General features: G+C 37.1%; 1 protein-coding gene across 3 annotated transcripts in view; it reads left to right on the top strand.

Moving 5' to 3' along the window:
* The window catches only part of LOC139949701 (potassium voltage-gated channel subfamily KQT member 1-like), a 138,073-nt gene extending 114,129 nt beyond the window's left edge, over positions 1 to 23,944 (top strand). The window contains exons 8-13 of one of the 3 annotated variants that reach the window (XM_071948186.1): positions 46 to 141; positions 575 to 669; positions 2,116 to 2,142; positions 7,403 to 7,617; positions 8,483 to 8,666; positions 13,501 to 23,944. In XM_071948186.1, the coding sequence (XP_071804287.1) occupies positions 46 to 141; positions 575 to 669; positions 2,116 to 2,142; positions 7,403 to 7,617; positions 8,483 to 8,666; positions 13,501 to 14,260 (1,377 nt within the window). In that variant the 3' untranslated portion in view covers positions 14,261 to 23,944. Of the gene's footprint in view, positions 1 to 45; positions 142 to 574; positions 670 to 2,115; positions 2,143 to 7,402; positions 7,618 to 8,476; positions 8,667 to 13,500 lie in introns of all 3 variants that reach the window. The other 2 variants (XM_071948185.1, XM_071948187.1) reach the window with 2 other exon arrangements.
* Positions 23,945 to 24,382: the final 438 nt, after the last annotated feature.

Raw genomic sequence — 24,382 nt, 5'->3', positions numbered from 1 at the left:
CCTATAATTTTGTGTTTCTTATTTTCCAAATGTTTCTGTTTGCAGGGTATTCTAGGTTCAGGTTTTGCTCTCCAAGTCCAGCAGCAACAGAGGCAGAAACACTTTGCCAGGAGGCGGCATCCAGCTGCCATGCTTATACAGGTACAAACAAGCAAACCTTTCTTTAACCCAAAAAGCCTTATAAATTCTAAAAACTGTTGAAGACTGAACTGTTCAGAGCTCATTAATTTGTTAATTTGTTATTCTTTATTTATTTAGCGCCTTGATCTAATGTCTAGGATATGTGTGCTTTATAAGAACTTTGTATTATTACCAGACACAAGCTTGATGTTGAGAGCAGCAGAGTGTTGGTTCGAATCCTGTTGACACCTGCGCCCTTGATGAGCAAGGCTCTTAACCCTAATTGCTTTGAAAAATTTGTGAAGGAAGTGCATTGTGCTCTACCAGCTAGCAAGCCTCTGTACGTAAGTCACTGCCTCTGATAAATGGTGGCGTTAAGTCTTATAACACTTCCAACCTTTTTTGCTGAACACTATGGTACATTCTCAATGGTTGTACAACCCTTTTTATGCAGTGCCTGTGGCGATGTTATGCAGCAGATCCCAACTCATGTTCCATGGCAACGTGGAAACCACACTTAAAGCCAGTACAGAGTCCCACCACTAATAAGTAAGTACTCTTATCTGTTTGTTTAGATGATCTTCACTTCAAGGGAACTTGGCAAACTCCCACAGTTAGATATAACTGTTGGCAACAGGCAATTTCTCTCATACAACCATTGGGTAACGTCTATGATTATGAATTGCAAAAATCAAGAAACTGTGATTTACTAGACGACCGTACAGTTTATTGAAGGATAACAACATCATCAATTTGTTGTTAATGTCAGTCTATTTATGCTGGTCAGAGATGCTGAGTTTGTTCTTGGTATAATACGTTGAGTTCCATGTTTCCATGAAAACAATCTGTGATTTTGAGATAAATTATCTCGGTAACTCAGTAACGTGAAAGCAATTTAAGGACAAAATCACCTAAGGCCTATTAAACTAAGGCCACAATGAATCAAAGGCCTAATTAACTAAGGGCATAATGAACTAAATACCTGATGAACTAAGGTCTTTTTAATGAACTAAAAACCTAATGAACTAAAAGCTTAATGAGCTAAAGACCTAATGAACTAAAAGCTTTATGAACCAAAAGGCCTATTAAATGAACAAGTCTGTCCTGAGAGACGTTTAAATGGTCTAATGAACAGTTAGCTGTTGCTTAACGATTAAGAGCACCAAGCTCAAGCTTTGGTGTTTTCAAAACAGAGTTAGGGTTCAAATCCTGGTGTAAGGCACCTGATCCTTGAGCAAGATACTTGACCATAATTGCTTTGGCCTTCAGATAGTACATTAAGCCATAGGGATTGGTAGTACACATAAAAGAACCCAGAAAAGTTACCATGAAGATGTTCGCTGGTGTTTCTGATTCACATAGCAAGCACCCTTGCTTACAGACTTCCTCAGGCTTGCGAGCTACAGTGAATAAGTTCACTTGTGAGGCATCGTTGGTTCCATTACAGGAAATAAAATAAAACCAACAACAGTGTAACATGATTTGTGAAAAGCTCCTAATTAAATGCCTGAGTCATATACCGGTAGATTGTACATCAGGTTATACAATTAAAAACCTCTGGTGCAGCATAGTTCATCGATGCTACTTGTAAGTTCTCTGCGAAGTATGTTTTGAAGTGGATAATCATGAACTTCGGCCATGGTACACATTTCTTGATAACCTTTTTGTTTTGTAGAATTTACATATCTTTGTCAAAAGAGGGCGCTATTTCCTGTTGCTGTACATTTAATTTTTGTATCCTCAATATATTTTTAAAAGTTTAATGTTGTAGACACACAAAAAATAAGGGATACATTTGACAAAAGTGTGTGTCTTTAAGGTAAGTGATTATTAGATATTCGTATTTATTTATTTATGGTTCGGAAATTTATAAATTTAATTCACTCAAACCTATTTTTAATTGGTTCTTGCTAAAATCATCAGTGGATACAAATTAATTAAGAGATCTATCCAATGTTGATGGTAATTGTACATGCAATCCATTTTATTTACTAGTGTGCAAACCAGAGGCAACAGACACAGGTAAGATTTCTCCTACCCCATCCATTGATGTCATCAACCCAGTCTTCTCAAAGTCATTCCCCTCCCTTGTCTCTTCCAAACCTACCTTCTGTCACCTACCTCATCCCATGACTCCATTGTTTGACCCAAAGCAAAGGTCAAGTTTAAAGGAACATACCTAAAAGCTTGATTTTTTCCAAAACTGAAATAAGTGTCATTAGTTTTCCAGAAAAGTAGCTTGTAGTTACCCTAAGGGGCGTCATTGGTACCAAAGAATAGTAGCTTTTAGTTACCCAAGAGGGTGCCATTAGTTACCCAGAAAGGTAGCTTGTAGTTACCCAAAAGGGTGCCATTAGTTACCCAGAAAGGTAGCTTGTAGTTACCCAAAAGGGTGCCATTAGTTACCCAGAAAGGTAGCTTGTAGTTACCCAAAATGGTGCCATTAGTTACCCAGAAAGGTAGCTTGTAGTTACCCAAAGGGTGCCATTAGTTACCCAGAAAGGTAGCTGGTAGTTACCCAAAAGGGTGCCATTAGTTACCCAGAAAGGTAGCTTGTAGTTACCCAAAAGGGTGCCATTAGTTACCCAGAAAGGTAGCTTGTAGTTACCCAAAAGGGTGCCATTAGTTACCCAGAAAGGTAGCTTGTAGTTACCCAAAAGGGTGCCATTAGTTACCCAGAAAGGTAGCTTGTAGTTACCCAAAAGGGTGCCATTAGTTACCCAGAAAGGTAGCTTGTAGTTACCCAAAATGGTGCCATTAGTTACCCAGAAAGGTAGCTTGTAGTTACCCAAAGGGTGCCATTAGTTACCCAGAAAGGTAGCTGGTAGTTACCCAAAAGGGTGCCATTAGTTACCCAGAAAGGTAGCTTGTAGTTACCCAAAAGGGTGCCATTAGTTACCCAGAAAGGTAGCTTGTAGTTACCCAAAAGGGTGTCTTTAGGTACCCAGGAAAATAGCTTGTTGTTACCTACAATGTAGATGGGTGTCAATAGGTACCCAGAATGGTAGTTACCCAAAGGGGCGTCATTAGGTACCCAGAATGGTACCTTATATTTAACCTAAATGGGTGTCATTAGGTACCAAGGAGAGAGGAAGCTTGTAGTTACCTAAATGGGTGTCATTAGGTACACAATAAGCCTGTAGTTTGTAAGTGTCATTAGAAACCCAGAAAGATAGCTGTTAGTTACTTAATATAGATAGGTGTTAAAAAGTAAATGTATTTATTAGCATGTGTGCAATCATTTCCAAAGAAAGTATTTTTAAGCTCTTCATGGTGTGGATACATAGGAAGAAACTATAAATAAAATGGTTCTTTTCGGAGCCAACACTCCCACAAAAGAGATTTACACATGGTTGTACCCGCTAATTTACTAATTTTGTTCAGTGTCTTTTCAGTTCCAAAGAGATTACAAGCATGCTCTTAAATTAAGTTGAAGTCTAATTTCATTTGCAAAGCACTTGGAAAAGATAAATAGGCTCGTTGTCCTGTTCATGAAAATTTCAATTGATGGATTTTATAGTAGCCTTAAAAAGGGATGTGAAAACATGTGCAAGGTTCGTGGAGGTTCTCTTTTATACCATCCAGCGAAAGATATTCATATCATTTCACACCCATGCCCCGCCCCCTTTGCATGTTACACCGCAGTGAGGGGTTTTCTACTTTAAGACTACCAATTCTTGTCTTGAGATGAGACTAGTACGTCATTAGTACACTGTGATGCACATGTTCCTGTTCCCCCTTGGAGGATTATTTCAAAAAGGGAAAGAAAACCCTGATTCATCACGTTGGTTTTAAGGCGTTGTCCAGTCTGTTCTGGGTTGGCCTATAATTATTATATCGCCGTTATGCACACCTCCCAATTGGAGGATTATTTGAAGCATTGCAACGTAGTCTTCTACTCAAGCCAGGAATTGGCAGTTCACAGTGCAAAACCCCTCACTGCGTTGTAAAAAAAATATAAGCGCCCCCTTTCCTTGCACAATCTTCCCACCATTGTTGGCACCACAAGCTTAGAGTGATGACCACCATCGATTTGTAATATGTAAAAGCATCCATTGATAAAGTATACTCAAAGGATAGTATCAAAATCTGCCTGTCTGGTTTTGATTTCTTGCTTTAAAAAAAAAATCCTGATAGCTGTATTTGAAAGCTGCTGCTTTATGTTACGTCACTCCCGAAAAAAATAAAATAAAAAATGCATTAAGCCAACAAAAATATACAGTTTCATTTTGATTTGGTTTTCTAGAAGAAGAAAAAAAAGGCAAAACGCTTTTTTGTCAATGTCAAAGTTTAACGATTTTTCCCTTCATTCTTTTTACTCATCTTCATGTTTCTCCACTAAACAGTTAAAAAAAAATGTAGTGTTACTATTTTTGTTTTGAGAACTGCTTCTCCCCAAATTAACAATGATTTGTTTATTCCTGTTGCATTTTTCAAAATACTTGAAAGTTATAACGTTTTGTGCATCTGGATATAAATGATACTTTGGTTTATTTGTTTTTGGTTTTCATTTGAATGTGTTTCTGTAGCTTGCTTGTGTTTGTGGTTGATGTTTGTAAGTTTTATGTTTTGTGTTGTGTCTGTTGTAAACCATCACTAGGAAAAGTTCAATTTAAAGGAACACGTTGCCTTGGATCGGACGAGTTGGTCTATAAAAAGGGTTTGTAACTGTTTGTTATGAAATGCATATGGTTAGAAAGATGTTTTAAAAGTAGAATATAATGATCCACACAAGTATCACTCAAAAATTTGACTCCCATAAATGGCCAACCGTGTGAGTCGACGAGGTAAAAAGAAGACCCCACAATTTAGAGTGATACTTGTGTGGATCAATGTATTATACTTTTACAACATCTTTCTACCCATATGCATTTTATAACAAATGGTTACAAACGCTTTTGGGAAGAGTTACAGCTTTACAAAATTTTAAATATTTTATTGGAAATTGTTGAGTGTGCAATAGTTATGCACAGTTGTTCCCAATTAAAAATAGTATTAATTTCATTATTTATTTAGTAGTTGCCATACATTTAAAAAATTCAGTTTACTAACATTCAAAAAAACAAACATTTAATTTAAAGAAAAAATATGCACATGCATATGAAACAGCAAGAAAACACAGCAAAAATATATTGTATTCAGTAGTAGAGTCCTTTTGCATTATGTACAGTAGTGACTTCTACGGGATCTAACTATTAATGTATATAGCAAGCATTGAAATAGCGCCCTCTGTTGGCTTTTTAAAACAAATGTGTACATTTTATTAACATCCATAAATAAAGTATGTTTGATTTGGTGAAAAATGCATTAATTTTGGCTTTCTGTATTTTTGTTAATTTTATGTGATGCGGATTTTAGGTTGTACGATGCAACGTTGATATCACTTAACCTCACACAGTGTTTATTAGCTTTCTTGAGCAGATTATGTTTTGGTAACTTTAAAAGACCTTTAGGGCTAACTTTTGTACAGAATTACCATTATAGAGAAATGTTCCAATGTATGCTCAACATTTAGATGCATCATTTCTGTAGTTGTTTTATTTGATTGCATTATTTCCTACATCATTTGGTGTGAGTTGATGGAAGTGCCATTGTGCATGTTTGGTTCACTTTGCTCATGTGAATAGCATAGCATAGCAGTTTTATTTGCAACCTTTTGGTTCACCGAATTGTTCTGTGTCTCAATGCAAATGCATGTCTCATTAAAGGTACCATAGCCTACAAGCTCTGCTTCTAAAATGGATCCTCTGCATGCAGTGTCATGTTTATTTTCATCTCGATATATCTTTACTGTATTGTATTCTTTAAACTGATCGCTCTTTAGTGATAATGTCTTTTATTTTTTGATACTGTGGAAAATAAAGGAACCTTGAAACGTAATATAATAATGGTTGGATTAAATTCAATTCAATTCAATTCATTAAAAACGTTTATTCCATACTCTTGTTGACAAAAAAACCCAATGAAATGCATGGACACTACTGGTAATTGCTCAAAATAATTAGTATCGTAAAACCTTACTTGGTAACGAGTAATGGGGAGCTGTTGATAGTATGAAACATTGTGAGAAACGGCTCCCTCTGAAGTAACGTAGTTTTCGAGAAAGAAGCAATTTCTCACTAAAATATTTTAAATTGATTTAAATACCTCAGAATTAGACTTTGAGGTCTTGAAATCAAGCATCTGAAAGCACACAACCTTAGCGAGAATTTTAGCACACAACGTTGTGTGTGATAAGGTTTTTTTTTTCTTCCATTATTCTCTCGCAACTTTGACGATCAATTATGAGCTCAAATTTCCACAGGTTTGTTTTTTGTGCATATTTTGAGATACACCAAGTGAGAAGACTAGTCTGTGGTTGGATTAAATACACTTGTGTTGTATTCTTGTCTTTAAAGAGAAGGCTCGGTCAAGAGGAGGCTCCAAGGTCAAATTCAGTTCGTTTCTACTCATTTTCCAATTGATAAAGTCCTTATGAAATGTGGGGGGTTGGGACTAAGACTCATGCTAAGACTATTATAAAATTTCACTGTGTTTGATTACTGTCTGGTGTGAATTCGTCAACAACCTAAAACTGCAGTGTTGACAAGCATCTCTTTTTCACATGAAATTTGGACTAGTGAAAATTTCAACTTTGAGTGTGAATTTTGTCAACATCTAATGTCATTTGATCTGATGTCATTTTTATACGGGAAATATTTAGTTCAACTCTGATTATTAAATGCAGTGAACACTATTGGTAATTACTCATAATAGTTATTAGCATAAAACCTTATTAGGTAACAAGTATGGGGGAGCTGTTGATGGTATAAAACATTGTGAGAAACGGCTCCCTCTGAAGTAACAACTTCGGCGACCAATTGAGCTCAAAATAAAATTTTCCCAGGTTTGTTATTTTATGCATATGTTGAGATACACCAAGTGAGAATGCTGGTCTTTCACAATTACCAATAGTATCCAATGTCTTTAATGATATTCAATCAAAAAGACATTGAATTTGACTTTTTGACTGAAATGCAACAATTCGTCTTTGCATAACAACACCACTTTAATCTGCTACCAAATAAAGTCTTTCTATTGTGTAATTAGCAAATCATACCAACAATTTTTTGATTTTATTTTTTTCTTGTAATAATTTTTTTTCTTGTTACTTGTTGGAGTAAACCAAAACCACTTTAATCGACTTCCACATTAAGTCTTCCTATTGTGTTATTAGCAAATTAATCAAACGATAGTTTGTTTATGTTATTGTTGTTGTTGTTTACTTTCTTTGGTCTTACAGTAGTTTTCGCACAAACAACCTTATATCTCGACTGTCAATCAAGAGGAGTACTAACAGCCCCATGCTGCATCGGAACAGCGACCGGGTCAAAAAGGGCGTGAACGGAATCTATGACGAAGACGAGAAGAAGTTAGACATATCCAGCGGACAGTATGGGGAGAATGATTCCCTGCGATCCAGAGGATCACATCGATACCACACACAGCATTCCCAAGGTGGGTGACTACTATAAATCATGGGGGAAAATCATGGAATATGGTTGGTTTATTTGGTTTATGGTTTATTTAAAAACATTTAAAAAAATTGTAGTCCAACGACCGAATTGCATTATGAATTTATAATTTTAAAAGACATTCAAATCACACAAAATAAAAGTCACAAATGTCTGCACACCTGTGAATGAATATTAATGATACATTTTAATCAATAATGACTTTTATTATGCACACATATCCACCCTTCTGGGTGTTCAAGGCGCAGTAAAACCAAAAACAAAATAGAAGAAAACAGACAACAAAATTAGTCCTTGAAAACATGTGACATAAGATAAGTTTTGAGAAGAGATTGGAACTTTGTGGTACAAAGACAAGATCTAAGGTTATATAAGTGGTAGAGAGTTCCAGATGCAAGGCGAGAACAAAACAGAAAAGGGAAAACAGAAGGTCTTCATTAAGGGAATTCTAAAGACTGGGGTGTCCACAAGGAATTCTATGTACAAAGTCAATTGGTTTTGAACTACAGGGACAAAGGAAAGAACAGAAGATGTCTCCACAGTGATGCAACAAATAGAATGTGTGTTCTGACACTCCTATAATGGTCCAACATCTGTTTGCTCCCATTTGGTTTGATATGTTGCATGGTACTGCACCCCTCTTCTAGTGTCTCTTCATTGTGGTCTGGGAATCTTAGGATTTCTTCAGAGGATTTTAAAGGGGGGGGGGTACTTCTTTGAAAGAGGAAGAGTGTCTTAGATTAAGTCCCGGTTGTGATACAGTCTTATGCCTATATATGTATCCTTATAATATCCCCACATCTTTTTCTTTGCATCTATCGCTCACTTTTTGGTGTCTGAAGAACCAGTTGGACTGACCAAACTGACCGAAGCCCACAAGAATGCCATCCGTGCCGTCCGTAAAATCAAGTACTTTGTAGCCAGACGGAAATTCAAGGAGGCATTCAGACCGTACGACGTCAAAGATGTGATTGAACAGTATTCATCAGGCCATGCCGACATGCTAGCCAGAATAAAAAGCTTACAAGCAAGGTCTGTCAAAATTATCTTTTTATTTTAGATTTGTTGAATTTATGTTTTGAGTCTTTATTGGTATCTGTTCCCATTCTTTACCTTACCAGGGCCCAATTTCATAGAGCTGCTTAAGCAGAAAATTTTGCTTAAGCAAAAAAATCCTTGCTTAGTAAAATCAGATTACCGACCAAGACTCCACTCAATTGTTATGCTAAGTAAACAACAACTAAATACCAGTCACAAGCAATGTATATGGCATGAAATTTTGTGTAAAATAAGCGAGCTATTTTAGTGCTTAAGCACATTTTTTGCTTAAGAAGCTCTATGAAATTGGCCCCTGGGCCCAATTTCATGGCTCTGCTTACTGTAAGCAGAGAATCCACACTTTCTCGGGTTAGCAGGGAATTTTTGCTTGTTCAGGTGCGTAGTCACATTACTAAGCATTCTTTACTTACAAGGTTAGCACAGAATTTCTGGGCTTGCACTGCAATCATGCAGAGAATGATGATCGTAAGCATAATTTGGTGGTCAGCAGGGCCCAATTTCATAGAGCTGCTTAAGCAGAAAATTTTGCTTAAGCAACAAAATCCTTGCTTAGTAAAATCAGATTATCGGCCAAGACTTCACTCAATTGTTATGCTAAGTAAACAACAACTAAATACCAGTCACAAGCAATGTATATGGCATGAAATTTTGGCCAGTAACGTGTGTAAAATTAACGAGCTATTTTCGTGCTGAAGCAAATGTTTTGCTTAAGCGGCTCTATGAAATTGGCCCCAGAGCTATGAACTAGGCCCTTCTCTGTGTTGTGATAATTGGTGTTTGTGTGTGTCATACTTTTCATTTTTGTTAAGATTCAAGTTAGGGTGTGTCCGAATGTGAGACTTTGGAACGCTAGGTGACAGCAGACTTTACAAAGTAAATTTCCATTGTTTACGTGGTTTTGAGCATGCGCACGTTATTGGGTAAGCCTGCTGCCACAGGGAAAGAGCAACCAACTAGTCAGATTCCCTTCCCAAAACCACAGTAATGGCCACAGTTAAGTATGGGTGATAGAATTTTTATGTGGGTTGTTTGAGTCGTAGGCTGTGCCTGATTGGTGACTATTGCTACGGCTGAATTTCTGTGCCAATAAGCATTGAAGCAGTATAAGCAGCCTTAGCAATAGCAATATATAGCCGTATCTGTATCTGAAGCCGGCAATTCAACTACTGCCTTACATTTGAACCGTTACAGTTAAACAGAGGCTAAAGGGGCAAATAGTCTTGTACCTGTTGAATATTACTAGACCATACCCTTATGAACAAAAACTTTAAATGCCTGCGGAAAATATTATACTTCATAAAACTGATGTAGCTCTTTTTTTATTTATTTTGTTGATGTTGCGTAATCTAGGATGACAAGCAGGTTGGTTTGACTTATCTGGCATGTTTGGTTCAAGGAAAGACCACGCCCACCTTCTTAATTGCATCTTTTTGTAGAGTTACTTTGGGTGTTGTTACTCGTCATGAGCAGACCTCAGACTATCACTAAACCACGTTATTTTTCACCATCACCACCGAACCTTTTTTACCTTTAAAGCCATTATACACTTTCGGTAAACAGTATTGTCCAAGTCCCACACTTCGTGTATCACAACTTATATATAAAACAACAAACCTGTGAAAATTTAGGCTCAATCGGTCATCGGAGTCGGGAGAAAATAACGGGAAAACCTAACTCTTGTTTCTGCGCGTTTCGCCGTGTCATGACATGTGTTTAAAATAAATCCGTAATTCTCGCTAACGAGAATTTATATTGTTTTACCGTTTTCTCAAAAAGTAAAGCATTTCATGGACTAATATTTCAAGAGAAGTCTTTCACCATTACCTTCTGTAAACCCTGTAAATTATTTGTAAATCTGTGAACTTGTTTTGTTTTTTTCTGTACCGAAAGGGTCAAATGGCTTTAATAGATGGAAATTTGCACTTCCATCTTTTAAATCGTTGCGGTACCCGCTCTTATAATATAGGATTCAAACTGCCTCTAGCTACTGGGCAATTTCAGTGGTCTATAGGTGGTGAGACGCTGCTCTAGAATTGCAAAGGTCGTGGGTTCGAATCCCACCAGAGTTGTTTGTCTGTAATTTGTTTAACAGAGCTCGGGAAAGTACTGAGTATACAGTGCTAACACACATCGGTGTGTATTGGTAACAGCAAAAATAATATTCATTTGATATGTATCGAACAGCTTAGAAAATATGCACCTGAACAAGGCAGTTTTTCTTTTTTAGAATTTACACAGCTAATTGCTGTACAAGTAACTCATTTGCTTAGTGGAAATAAGTAAAGTACTGGGATTGGTCTTTTTAAGTGGGTGGGGGTAGATTTTACCTGTTTTTCATTATTCAAACTCCTGTAAAATAATCTTTAGCAAACGGGAACCATCTACACAAACCTCAGAATTGATGTTGGCTGTAAAGACTTGGAAAGTTATTTCAATGGTAATGAATGAGCAGCCAGTTGTTCATTACAAGGTGCACAATTTAGAAACACAAGTATTCCTGCTCTGACACTTTATACCCTTTGTGCAACAGCAAGGAAGAATACCACATCCCACAATACCAAAAGAGGACTCGGACTATTTTATCCTGTCAGCCTCTGTTGTTTCCTCTGGCCTTTTTTCAGAACCATAGCTTCAGCCTCAGCTCTGCTTAGGCTTCTATCACAAATAAGCCGTGTTTTAGTTAGATTTGAATAACGTCTTGTACAATGACTTGCTTTAGTCACAAGTTAACGCTTAAATTTGAATTCCTCAGAGACAGTTGCTATGTCAACTGGTTCAGGCAAGCTTTTGTATAACAACCTCTTGGTACCATTTTACATTCAAAAATGTGTTTGGGTGTTCGTCATCTCTTTTGTAACTTTGCAAAAGCTTGCTCTGAATCATGTGGTGCAGCAACTCAATTGTCTAATAGGAATTCAAATTTAGGCGGTTAATCAGAAGCAATTCAAACCTAACTTGCAAAGGCCCAATTGCAAAATGCTGCACATACACAAAATGTAGCTAAGCGCATACAAATTATGCTTACCAGAATATGGTTACCAGCCAAACCACCATGTCACAATTACAATTTGTGGCTGGTATCCTTCTTATTTCTACTAAGCAGAAGTTGATAAGCAATATTTTCTGCCTATAAGCAGCTCTATGAAATCAGGCCATGGAAAATACATTTTCAAAAAACAGGCAGTCGGAGCCGAAGCCATTATTTTGAAACTGTTAGTTTTGTTCTTTAAGAGGAAAAGAAACCCAATATCCATTCTATGGTAAAGGTCTTTGAGGCCTTTTAAAGGGTCTGGGTACTCTTCGTAGGACACAAAACAATGTCCACAGATTTACAGTAAACTTACACAGTTTGAAGATACTGATGGTAGAAAGCTTCCCTGAAAATATTATTACTTGCTGAGGTGCTGTAGTTTTTGAGAAATGAGTAAAACAAGTCACAAAAAAGTGGGGGGGTTTTCTCAATGATCATGAGACAAAAATTATTTTAGCATGTAAAAACGTTTTTTCATTACATTGTTTTACTTATTTTCTCAAAAACTACAGCACCTCAGCAGATAATATTTTAAGGTAAGCTTTCTACTATCATTATTTTCACACGGTGTAAGTTTAATGTCAGTGTGTAGACATTGTGTTTATGTACCTAGACTTAAGCAGTTGCAGAGTAGTATTTATTTCAAGTTATATCGACTTTAGAAAGTAGACTTATCCTTGTTCATTGATTGATTTAGTTTTGGAGCACAATTTTTTTCTCTTATGGTGATCAGTACCATGTGATTTGGCCAATGTCACCTCAATGTGTACATCTTCAGTATTATAACTGGGGTGAATTTCACAAAGAGTCAATAGTCTTATGACGAGTTACTCGTCCTAACTTAGGACTAGCCTTCAGTTTTTAGTATCTCCTAGGACTAGTCCTAAGTTAGGACTAGTCCCAACTCTTTGTGAAATCGACCCCTGGAGACCTAACCACACAGCCAGCGGCGGCACTATACCGTTGAATATGGAATGGGGGTCAGAGGGTGTCAAGCTTAACTTCTAAGGGGGCAAACTTTCATCTATAGTAGGTGCGTTCGATTAGTGTGTACCAGGGTCGCCACTGGAGACCGCTCGCGAGCTAGGTCTGTGGTGGCTGACACTGGGGTAGACACGAGTATCACGGGATGGCTCAATAAAACACTTGTGTAAGCTAATCTAGCGCACCCAATTTTAAAATGTTGAAAAGTCATTGACTTTACCAGTGTTATTCGTAAGGTACGTTGGTGCAATGGTTTGGGGTTAAGTTAACTTTGGCAATCTGGGAAAAAAAAAAAATTAAAGTTGGAATACGGGCATGGGCATTGCCCAAATTTGCCTCCCTGAAACCGCCCGCCCCGCCTTGGCGCTGCCGCTGCACACATCATCTATGTTTGTCTTTGCTTTATATCCCGTGTCCAAACACATCACTACTAACAACATTGAACGTCTCAAAAGCACCAGTCTAAGTTTAAATTTAGCCCCAATGTGGGTTTTGTGTTTGAGAAATCCAGACATGCATGAAAACAAGAAACTCCCCAAGTGGAGTATTTCCAGTTTTAAATCAAACAAGATTTCACTTTGTTTATATATTTATTTTTGTCTGATAGCAAAGCGAGAATTTAACATTTAAGGTGGCATCTTGTTTTCTCCTCTGCCACCCTCTTTAGTGCCGCTAGTCCCACTAGTAGTTCACCTTTATATATTCCAGGTTCCAATCCATTGGGGAAACTCGACAAACAACGGGAAAGCACATCTTTATAACTAATGTTTTTCTGTTTCTTTTTTTAACTAGATTGGATAACATATTGGGAAAACCTGGCCAGCAGGATCGCCGTCCGAAAGGTCGTGGCAGTAGTGATCTGGAGCTGTTTGATCCAAGTATAAGTTTGTTATCACGTGTTGTCAAAGTTGAGAGGCGAGTGACGCTTATCGATCGGAAACTAGACATGCTGATAGAGCTGTACCGAGACGAACGACACTCCAAGACGCAGGAGAGCCGTAGTGAAGAGAAGGATGATTCTCACGAATCTGAACTTGAGATAGCACCAAAAGGTTTCCATCGGCGGGGATGGAGCCCGGGGGTGCAACGCACCCGAGACGGGACGACTCAGCGCCACGAATCAACAGACACGTCATCGGCCACGTCACCAGCCGATAATTCCGGCGCTGTAGTAGCACAGCACAAACTAACGACTTCACATCCAAGTCTCTTGGAAGACTGCCCTAGTAAAGAATCCAATGTGACAATCAGTACATGTCCCCCTCAGGGTGCGCAGGCGCAGCCAGATGCAGGGGGTGCATCTTCCGTGAAGAGAAGACTTGGTTCTGTCACTCGGGACTCAATCGACGAGACAACAAAAGAAGAAACGACATCAGAACCCAAAAAGCTGAGTCGAAGGTGGAAACGACCGGGTGCCGTCCGGATCCGGCCTGCACGGTCGGCAGAATCTGTGAACTGCCCACAATCCGGTGACTCTGTTTCCTATAGTAGTGGACGCCAATCCAGTATGGGCAGCTTAGCGCCGTCTGGAGAGGGCGAAACTCGAATTTGAGTTTGTGACTTCACGTAACGGACGGAAAGACAACTCTCAATACGACTGTGGTTGGTTCTTTAAAGATCTGTAATTGATCTACTTTTCCAGTTTTTTGCATTTGATATATATATCTTACGTTAAGTAATGCGGCATGTATATTATATGGCATAGCGCGACATGACGTGTTTTGATTGTTCAGTGAAACAGTGAACCTAGTGTGTATTCCAGAAGATGTCCAGGACTTGTGTGTGTTGCAGCTAGCCTCCTCTTGCAACTAACAATCGGGAAGAAAGACAAGTGGAGCAAGACAATCCATGGATATTTCGTGAAGGGTATTTAAAGTACAACGATGAAATATTATTAGATATGTTTTCAGAACTTGCCAAAGTTTCAATTTATTGCCAGTAATTGGCAAGACTGTTTGAAAATGTTGATATTTCTCATTCTCATAATAATAACTGATGACTGCTGTATGTTTTGACACCCTTGTGCTCCGACCGCAAGGGGATCCTGAGGGATCCCCAGGGATCATCTTTATGTTCCAGTCACCCTTGGGAATCTACAGTAGAGTTAGGGTTAGGGTAAGGATTAGGATTAATTTTAGGAGGAAACATTAGGGGTGTTGGAATGTAAGGGTGTTGGAATGCAGGGGTGTCTGAATATAGGTGTACCATTTTATTGAAGGGATGCAGTGAATTGTGCATCATTTTCCGACTGATAGTTTACTCAAGTCAAGCAAACTAAAATGCAATTATCTCGAAAAACGTTTTTCTTTTAACTGACATCAGGGGTCAAGTCATAGAACTGTGTTTGAATCACACACTTAGCCAATCACAGAGAACTATCTCAGCAGAAAGGGTAACCAGAAATGTACCACATTATTGTTAGTAAATGGTTCCCTTGTTATTTGCGTAGCGGGTGTTTTTACAAGCAATAATAGGAGACTGTAGTGACACAAGGTGGCAGCAGACTTACCAGGTAAAAGCAATAGTTTGTTTCTCTGAAGGGTGTTCATGCTATTATTCCTATGAAGTAATATTTATACAGGGTCTAGCCCATCAGTGTCCAAAGACAATTAAAATGGCAAAAAAAGAAAACAAAGCCTACTCTCTTAATGTAAAAGAGTAAAAAAGCACTCTTTGAAGAGCCACATGAAGGACAACTCTTTTTCGAGTGGTCTTCCATTCCTTTAGATTGAATTTTGCATCTTTTTGAGTGATTTTTCACTCTGTCCTGGAGTGAAACCCCTCTAAAGAGTGAAATAACCACCACTCTTTTTGAAGAGCCGTATGGACGACAGCTCGAAATGTAAAGAGTGGTGTTTTTCACTCTTTTACATTATTTAGAGAGTAGAACTACGTACCAAAACTGAATAATGGTGAGCATAAAAGTTTTTGCACAGTGCATAGCCACAATCATAGGTTCTCTTTTGGTTTCAAAGACCTATAATATTAAACAACAGCTAAATATTGAGTAACACTTTGCAGATCTTGTGTTCGATAAACTCAAGAACTTTTAATTCATCCATGACACAGCGATTGAAAATTGATTAATAAATAACATTGCTACATCAGTAGTTTTCAAGCTGTTGTTCATAAAATGGACACAAACAATGTTTACCCATGATCGAGGCTTAACCATGTGAGTGTAATCATTTTGAAATTGAAATTACTTGACTCAACTTCTAAGCAACACCAGTAGGCCTACCTGAAAGTAAACTATGTTTGTGGAACCACATTTCTAAATCTTTCTGGCAAACTGTTCCTTTAAAAGTGCATAACCATGACAATTTACCTGGTACATATCTGTTGCCACCACATCATCCAAAAGGCCCTTAATGGCAGCTCTATGAATTGGAACCCAAATCCTGAAAATTTATTACTGAAAATGATTTTAAAAAAAGTCTTTAGAAATAAATTTAATGGAAACAAGGTGGTAGGATTTATGGTTTTTCTGAGATAAAGACTGGTTGATAAAGTCTGGGCTTGGACTTTTGAGTTCACAATTCACTAAGAGGTATCTAAAATGAGTTAGCCAATAAATTTGTCTTAGTTTATCTGGAAAATTTGAATTAACATTACAAATCACTATGGCAATTTTAACAACTTATTTAAAGATGATTCTTAGTGTTTTGGGAAACTCTAGCAAAGATTATATAAATGGATATCCTTAAAGCAAAGCAGTAAACATAAAACATATCTTTACTAGATCTAGGACTGCAACTGTAAGATTAAGTCTAAATCTCATTGCTCTGACAACTTTTCAAGCTTTTCTTATTCTTCAAATAAGTGTCGTGCTGCACCTTTGAATTGAGCAACTTTGGCCATGGCTGTGTGGAGTGTAGCCATTTGCATCATTCCAGTAACATAACCACACTATGGCCCTTAAAATTTTACAGCGCCCCTCACCCTGCGGTGCCCCAACAAAAAAAATCCAGAAACATGCAGTTTAATAACATACTCTGAAAACAAACAAAAAAGGAATGGAAAACAGAGAAAGGAAAACATATGGCCCCTGCCTCCCCTTAACTGAAAAGCAATGTCCCTCACAGAAACAAACCCTGCCTAACCACTGCAACCTTGGCAGTGTTGAAGCATATGGCCAGGACCAGCAACCGATCTCACCAAACGATAAAATTAATCCCATCTCGAAGTAGGGCGAGCACTCGTCCTAGCTTAGGATGGATTCTATGCGTCCTAACGTCTATTTTAACTCGTCCAAAAGTCCTAAAGATAAGTCCTATAAGATTAGTCCTAAGTTTAGGAAGAGTTTGTTGAAATTAAGGGCCGGTCCTCTTGCTCTACCGGCAGCCATAGCCAAAGATATCACTTTTATGCACATCCTTAATCTTATGACGTAATAGACTGGTGACTTTGACAGAAGACAAACTTGATTATGGAATCTTCTATAATGTCCATCAGGAGCATGACAAAATGGCCACCACATAAAGTCCATCAAATTTTCAGCGTTTTTTGTACTAAAGTGTTAAGAAATTTCATCTTTTGCATTGAGTGTACAGTCAAGGTTAGCTATTAACAAAGACACGGCAAATGACAATATTGTGTAATTTTAGTCGGAAACCAGTGGATGTTTCTTGGGAGGTAATTTTTGTACACTTAAAGACAGTATTTGGAAACAAATGGATAGGTCGACGACTGCACTAATCGCATGCACCGACTACTTATGCTTTCAATGACAGATCATTTTCCTGCCATGGTCTTTCCAAATAATATTATCAGTGACTTTTGTGAAACAAAAAGAACTGAATAAAAAGTAGTGGAGAGTTGAGATGTTCAGTGGGCATTTGTAGATAGAAAAAGATAATACTACTATAACGGTAATTTAGTTGTTGGTATAGAGAGGTTTTTTAGACAACTGGGTGGGTATACTAAGACAGGGTGAATCCAGAGAACCAAAGAGATGGACGCAGAGGTGCTGAGATTGGAAATGTACAGAGTTAATTGTGTGTGCTTTAAAGGCATTTATCTTGAACAATGTTTTTTGCAACACCTATGGAACATTGATGGGAAAGGAATGTCCATGTAAAATAATTATTCAAAGCCAAAGTTTTGTCTGAAATAAAAGGGTTGAAATGCATTTTCATTACCATTTATTATCATCAAGGTATTACATGTATGGGGTATCCACAAGATGGTAGTCAGTCTCTGGGTACACACTTTTAAAGGCACTGGACACTATAAGTAATTAATTAAAGAAGTGTTAGCATAAAAAACGTACTTGGTAATGAGCAATGAAGATGTTAATGGTATAAAGCATTGTGAGAAATGGCTCCCTGTGAAGTAACATAGTTGTTATGAAAACAAGGTAATTTCTCATTCGAATAAGATATCAGGGGTCGATTTCACAAAGAGTTAGGACTAGTCCTAACTTAGGACTAGTCCTAGGAGATATACAAATTGCATGGATAGTCCTAAGTTAGGACGAGTAACTGGTCCTAACTCGAGATAAGACTAGTCCTAACTCTTTGTGAAATCCACCCCAGGCCTTAAAAACTTGTTCATGCATCTGAAAGCACACCCAATGGTGTTTTTTCTTACATTATTCTCTTGAAATTTTAATGACAAATTGAGTCAAAATTTTCATAAATAGTTTGGAAACACCAAGTGAGAATACTGGTCTTTGACAATGCTGCACCGTTTTTTTATATTTAATATGGGTAAACATACAAGTATATGCAGTTTGGCTGAGAGCATTATCAACACTGAACTGTTTCTTGACCCAAAGAGAAAGCGCAGCTACGTATTGGCAATTGTTTCCAAAGAATTGTCGTACCTTCAAAGATTCAAAGATAGTAATACATACCAGAGCTGCAGTATTTGGCTGTTGATTCAAATGTGTTAAACATCTTCTCAAAATGATGTTCTACTGTCAGTGATGAGTTGAATACATTAAAATGAATGAGATTTGGTCACACTGGAATACATCAAGTCAATCCCCTTCCCCAACCCATATCCTTTTACAATGACATAGTTATTCAATCGGTGCAATCCGTGAAATCATGTGTGTGAGCTTGATTCTATTAACCTCGATTTAACAAACCCTGTCGTCACTGACAAGTTTAGATTTCATCCGACATTTAGCTTGGGGGTTTTGCTTGCCTGCTTTTATATGTTGAACAATACGAACAAAACAGTAAGTGATGAATCTATTGCGCCAGTGGTATAAACTAGATATGACTTTTCACAAGCCTTTTTTGTGTATCTGCAATTTATCTGCAAACGCGAAAGGTGTATTCCCAAAAGATGGTCGATCATCTGTCACAGTGCATCCAATCTAATTCACCCATCCCAACTAATGTTTCATGTTTGAGCGGTCCTTTAATTTTGTTTAAAACTTTGAACGTTTACTCAGTGTCTTGGAATCCCAATTTCTTGAGCCACCAGAGATTACATCTGGCACCACTGTGGCCCTACTTTTCCTAAAAATGTCCATCTCAGCAAATACTCTGGAATAGATTGAAGTCAGTGTTAGATTTTGTAACCTGTGGTTTTATGAATAGTACAACTCATTTAAATAAATACTTATATAAATATATATATATATATTAGATCGATGCTTCTGAAGCAACAATTCAATGGCTGAGTTTCAAACGGAAATCGAAAGCAAATGTTTTTACAATAAATAAACTAAAAAGGGTAACTTGTTTAATGTTTAATTAAAATAGTTGAAGGTGCCAAGATATAGGAGATTTCATTTTTGTGTAACAAGTCGTGAAGTATTCAGTTATTATTTCATATAGACAAAAACCAAAACTGGCTATGGTTGAAAAAAGACCAATAAATGTTATTTACCAATTTGTGACCAACATTACCGGTATTTAATATATACTTTAAAAAAAAGGTGTATTCAATGGTATTACTATATTACTCCAAGTTATTTAAAATGACGCTGCCATTTACTATATTTTTGTTTGTTTAAGCTTATTTATTTGTTTATTTTTGTTTTTGTGTGTGGGTTTGCATGTTATAAACAACTCATTCTGCATTTTATTGGTTGCCATATTGTTAAGTTCACTTTAAAACCAAATATAATGTTTGGGGCCGTTTCCCTGTAATCTTTTCTTCGAATGAATCAGAGGACATTACATTCATCTTGTGTTGTTTCTACCATTCACCCCAATATAACCAAACCAACAAGGCTGGAAGGGAAAAAAACAGCTCTGTGTAGTACAGACCTTGCACATGACAACACAAGCCAAACAGCGCCCTCACTGGGGCCAATGATTCATAGGTCGGATCTATCATTTGTTGAAAGTTGTGCACATTTCATGTTTTGCCTCAGCGACGGCGGCCAATACAAGGACTCGATTTTATGGAATCGGACGCAGATGTTCTTAATCTTATGGATTGACATGACGTCATTGACCTCCATCTTTGATGTAAAGATAGATGTAGAAGGTGTAAAGATCACGTGTGTACACGCTGCACACGACTCTCGTCCAATTGTACCCTTTCACGCGTGCACATTTCATCAAAGATAGTGGTCAATGCAATGCAAAGGGTCTATGCAAGGGTCGATATTATTCTGATATTAAACTGTTCTTAATCTTTTTACGGCATCTTTTTGGTGACGGGTTTTAGGATTTCTTTCAATTTTATTTCTACCTCAAAATAACGTCTTACATTTTGTTCTCGATCTGGGTATAACAAGGGGACTCCATAAAGTACTGTAACATAGAATAGCTGCAAATTTTAAAGCTCTTTCAAATGGTTTGTTTTAAAATTTCTCAGCTTGTGGTTTCCTTTGTTTTAAGCCTTATTGTATTCTATTTGTTGTTCGTGTGCATTGTAGGCCCATTAAATATGTATCAACAATTAATTGTAGAAACCGGTACACAGTTTTGAAAAAAAAATACCTCAAGATACAAGTAATCTGAAAATAATGTTGTCCAAGTATTTTAGAACATCCCAGCAACTCTTCAGTAACCAATGGGAATTTTTGTGCAAGGAAGAACCAACACATCACACTTGGCGACACTTTTATTGATAATTTTTTGTTTTGAGGTGATAATTTTTTGTTTTGAGGTGATAAGATCGTCCATACAATTATGCGGTTTTTATGACATTTGGTATTCTCTTGATGGTAAAAATTATATTTATTAGAAAAATGTAGTTTCTAAAGTATTGCAGCTTTGTTAAGATTTCTCCCTCCTTCTCTCTCTCTGTCTTCTTTATATAGGCTTTGTAAAAACTATACAGTAGAAAGAATCATATGCCCATCTTTGCTGCAATAGAAAGTTTAATACAATGGTGTTTCTTTATGCATCGGGATAAAAGTAAAGTTATTCTTGCCCTTCATCGACTTTACTTTTATAGTTGTAAAATTTATGTTTTTTCTAGTTCTGGTGGGGGAGTCTTCAATCCCATCATCGAACCTCCACCGTTATATTGTATCATCACTGCATATAGAATTGGTGCCATGTTAAAGAAAATAGATCGGCAATATACTGTATGAAGTACCGTTGGGGTTCAATTGCGGTAACTCATACTATGTGTGTTTTTAAATGATGTATTTCACAGAGATTTGAATTTATGATTTACTGCTTTTAATGTTTGCTGCAGTGCCATTGTAAGTCATTCACAACAACTATCTACTCTTTAAACGACGTGACTTTAAACAAGCGAACCAACTAGACGTTTTCTTATTATTTTTAATCGTCCATTTTACTATAAAAAACAACATTTTGTAAGAAGGCGAAGTATGGCATTTTTAATGAAAGGAAATATCGTTCTTTTTAAGTACGAGTTTTTCTTCTTCGTTTATATATATACATATATTGAACTTTTTTTTCTTTTTTTTTTTTTTTTTTTTTTTTTGGGGGGGGGGGGTCCTTCCAAACTCCACCTGGGTGTATAGTTTTATGGTATCTTTATCATTGGTGGAGGAGTGAGACATGCGTGCACACTTCTTCAATACCGTTATGTATATGCAGATCTGCCAGAACAATATTATATTTTATAGAAATAAATGTAAACGTTATAACATACTAACACAGAAGTTTTAATTTTTTAGCTTAGAAATGTTTTTTTTTGTTTTCTTTTACTTTAGATAGGCATTTTACCATAAACTTACCTGTTTAACATGTTCATTCTTTTTAACGTGCGTTTTTGGAATTGGTGTAGTTTTTTAAAAAAATACCTCGACATTAGGAATTAGAGCTTGAGGCATAAGAATGAAGCATAAACTCAAACGATTATTTCAGGTGTTCATGTTCAACTCGGGCATTTGTGTTTAACTTGAGGCATATAACTTGTTCAGAACAGGCGCCAACCCGTGAACAACATTTAGCATTTAAGGCCCGGTTCATACTTCCTGCGAATGCGATACGAATTCTGACGTCACAGCCCTGTTTTCGATGCGAATTGATCGAATTTATGACGTCAGACTTCGTATCGCATTCACAGGAAGTATGAACCGGGCTTTACTCTTGAACTTGACGAAACAGACCGCCGCGTATACGTACAGACTGACAGATAAAAAAACTTTGATTTCACATCCATTGCAGCTACTGAACCTGACTATCTATAAACACAATTAGCCGTTTTTATCTAGACCACATCAGGTATATATGGCAATCAAAACGAGGCTGATAACCAAAATAGACTGGTACCTAAATCATTTGTTCGTTGTGATTTATTATAATAAGTAGGGCACAAAGGACGCAATCGTGACGACAAACTCAAAACGTGACAGAACTATCGACCAATCAGCGACGTTGACGAGATTAACACCAATGCTTTAGACAGGAGATATCAAGACAACCTAAAGGCAGTGACACTATTGGTAATTACTCAAAATATTAATTAGCATAAAACCTTACTTGATAACGAGTAATGGGGAGAGGATGATGGTATAAAACATTGTGAGAAACGGCTCCCTCTGAAGTGACATTGTTTTCGAGAAAGAAGTAATTTTCCACGAATTTGATTTCGAGACCAGATTTTGAATTTGAGGGCTCGAAATCAACCATCTAAACGCACACAGCTTCGTGTGACAAGGGTGTTTTTTCTTTCATTATTATCTCGCAACTGCAACGACTAATTTAGTTCAATTTTTTCACAGGTTTGTTATTTTATGCATAATATGTTGAGATACACCAAGTGAGAAGATTGGTCTTGGACAATTACCAATAGTGTCTTTAAACAGCTTTTTGGTTTAAAAAAAAGAAATTCACACTGGAAACGAAGACTACGCGCACAAAAGAACATCGGAAGACAATGATCATTCATGTTGTTGAATATTCATCATGATTATTCATTTATGAATGTTCATGATAATGAATATTGATGTATGAATGTTCATGATGTTCAATATTCATGTATGAATGTTCATGATGTTGAATATTCATGACATTGGATATTCATGGTGATGAATCAGAAAATCAGAATAGTAGGGCCTAGTGACGAGAATATGGTGTTGGATGATGACGCATGACAAACGATCAGAGTGACAGACACTTTATGTCCCACAGAAAGTGCGCAAGGTTAACAGGAGGGTACACTTATGTTGTGTAGAGATAGATTGCACATGGCACATCAAATAGTTTCAAAATACAGAGACAGACAGAGAGACAAACTAACGGACAGACGAGATATTATTTCCAGAGAAGCGAGGGAAGCAAGCGGGCGGATACACCAGGGATTAGCCCCCCCCCCCCCCCCTTACATTTTTCTGTTCATGGACATTTGTTTCGGCGTTTGTAAAAGCTAGTCCATCATGCGTTGTGACCCATGCTGGTTCAAGATTCAATGGGTCAAGAATTATGTCCAATTTCAGTGTCTCTTCGAACTGCTCGTATAACTAATTATTAGACTTGCCACAAAACACATTCATTGTTTTAAATAATGTGAGTTGAGTTTTAACTATTCAAGGACCCCATACAGATACTGATAAAGCCCCGTTTTTCAGTTATTGTTTCATGTTTCTGTTTACCTCAGTAATCCTATTGCTCGATGGTAAAACAGTTAATAAATAGCAATTCAAAGAAATTGTTTTACATGGAAGTTTGTAGTACTCTGGGGGCGGGGGTGGGGTATGTGAAGATTTATCAATTGTAGTTTTTTTCAGAGCATTATTATTAAGATAATGTGCGACCCATTTTGTAAGCTGCTTGTATATCTTTCTGTAGTCTTATGATAAACATTGGATTTGTTCGGGCTACACTGTATTGTGAAAATAAAATAAAACAGAATAAATTTGATTTTTATTAATAAATTCCGTCTGTGGTCGGGTGTTTTATTTTCATGTTCATGTGGTTTCCTTACGTATATACGCTAACCTTGGAGGTACAGAATAGACAACCATGCGTCAAGTCGCCCCAAAGTAGCCTAGTTCTGTCCAGTACCATCCTTTACTATATATTGGTTTTTTTTCTTGTGTAACTATAGTACTCTGTTTAAATACAACACCGGTCTCTTGAATTCCGGAAATCTACTCTGTGGTAGTAGAATATAAAGCAAGACAAGTTCTCAAAAGAAACAAACCATTATATTGATACTTTACCATGTACAACATTCCTAAATTCTCTGCATTTGTTGCTCCATAACAATTCCCTTTGAATCTGGCCTCATTTGTTTCTCCGGAAAGTCAGACGTTTCACTGCACAGACGAATCAGCATT

This window comes from Asterias amurensis, chromosome 17 (assembly GCF_032118995.1).
Source record: "Asterias amurensis chromosome 17, ASM3211899v1".
NCBI lineage: Eukaryota > Metazoa > Echinodermata > Asteroidea > Forcipulatida > Asteriidae > Asterias > Asterias amurensis.
Note: the sequence above shows the minus strand (reverse complement) of the source record. Positions and strands in the feature narration are given on the sequence as shown.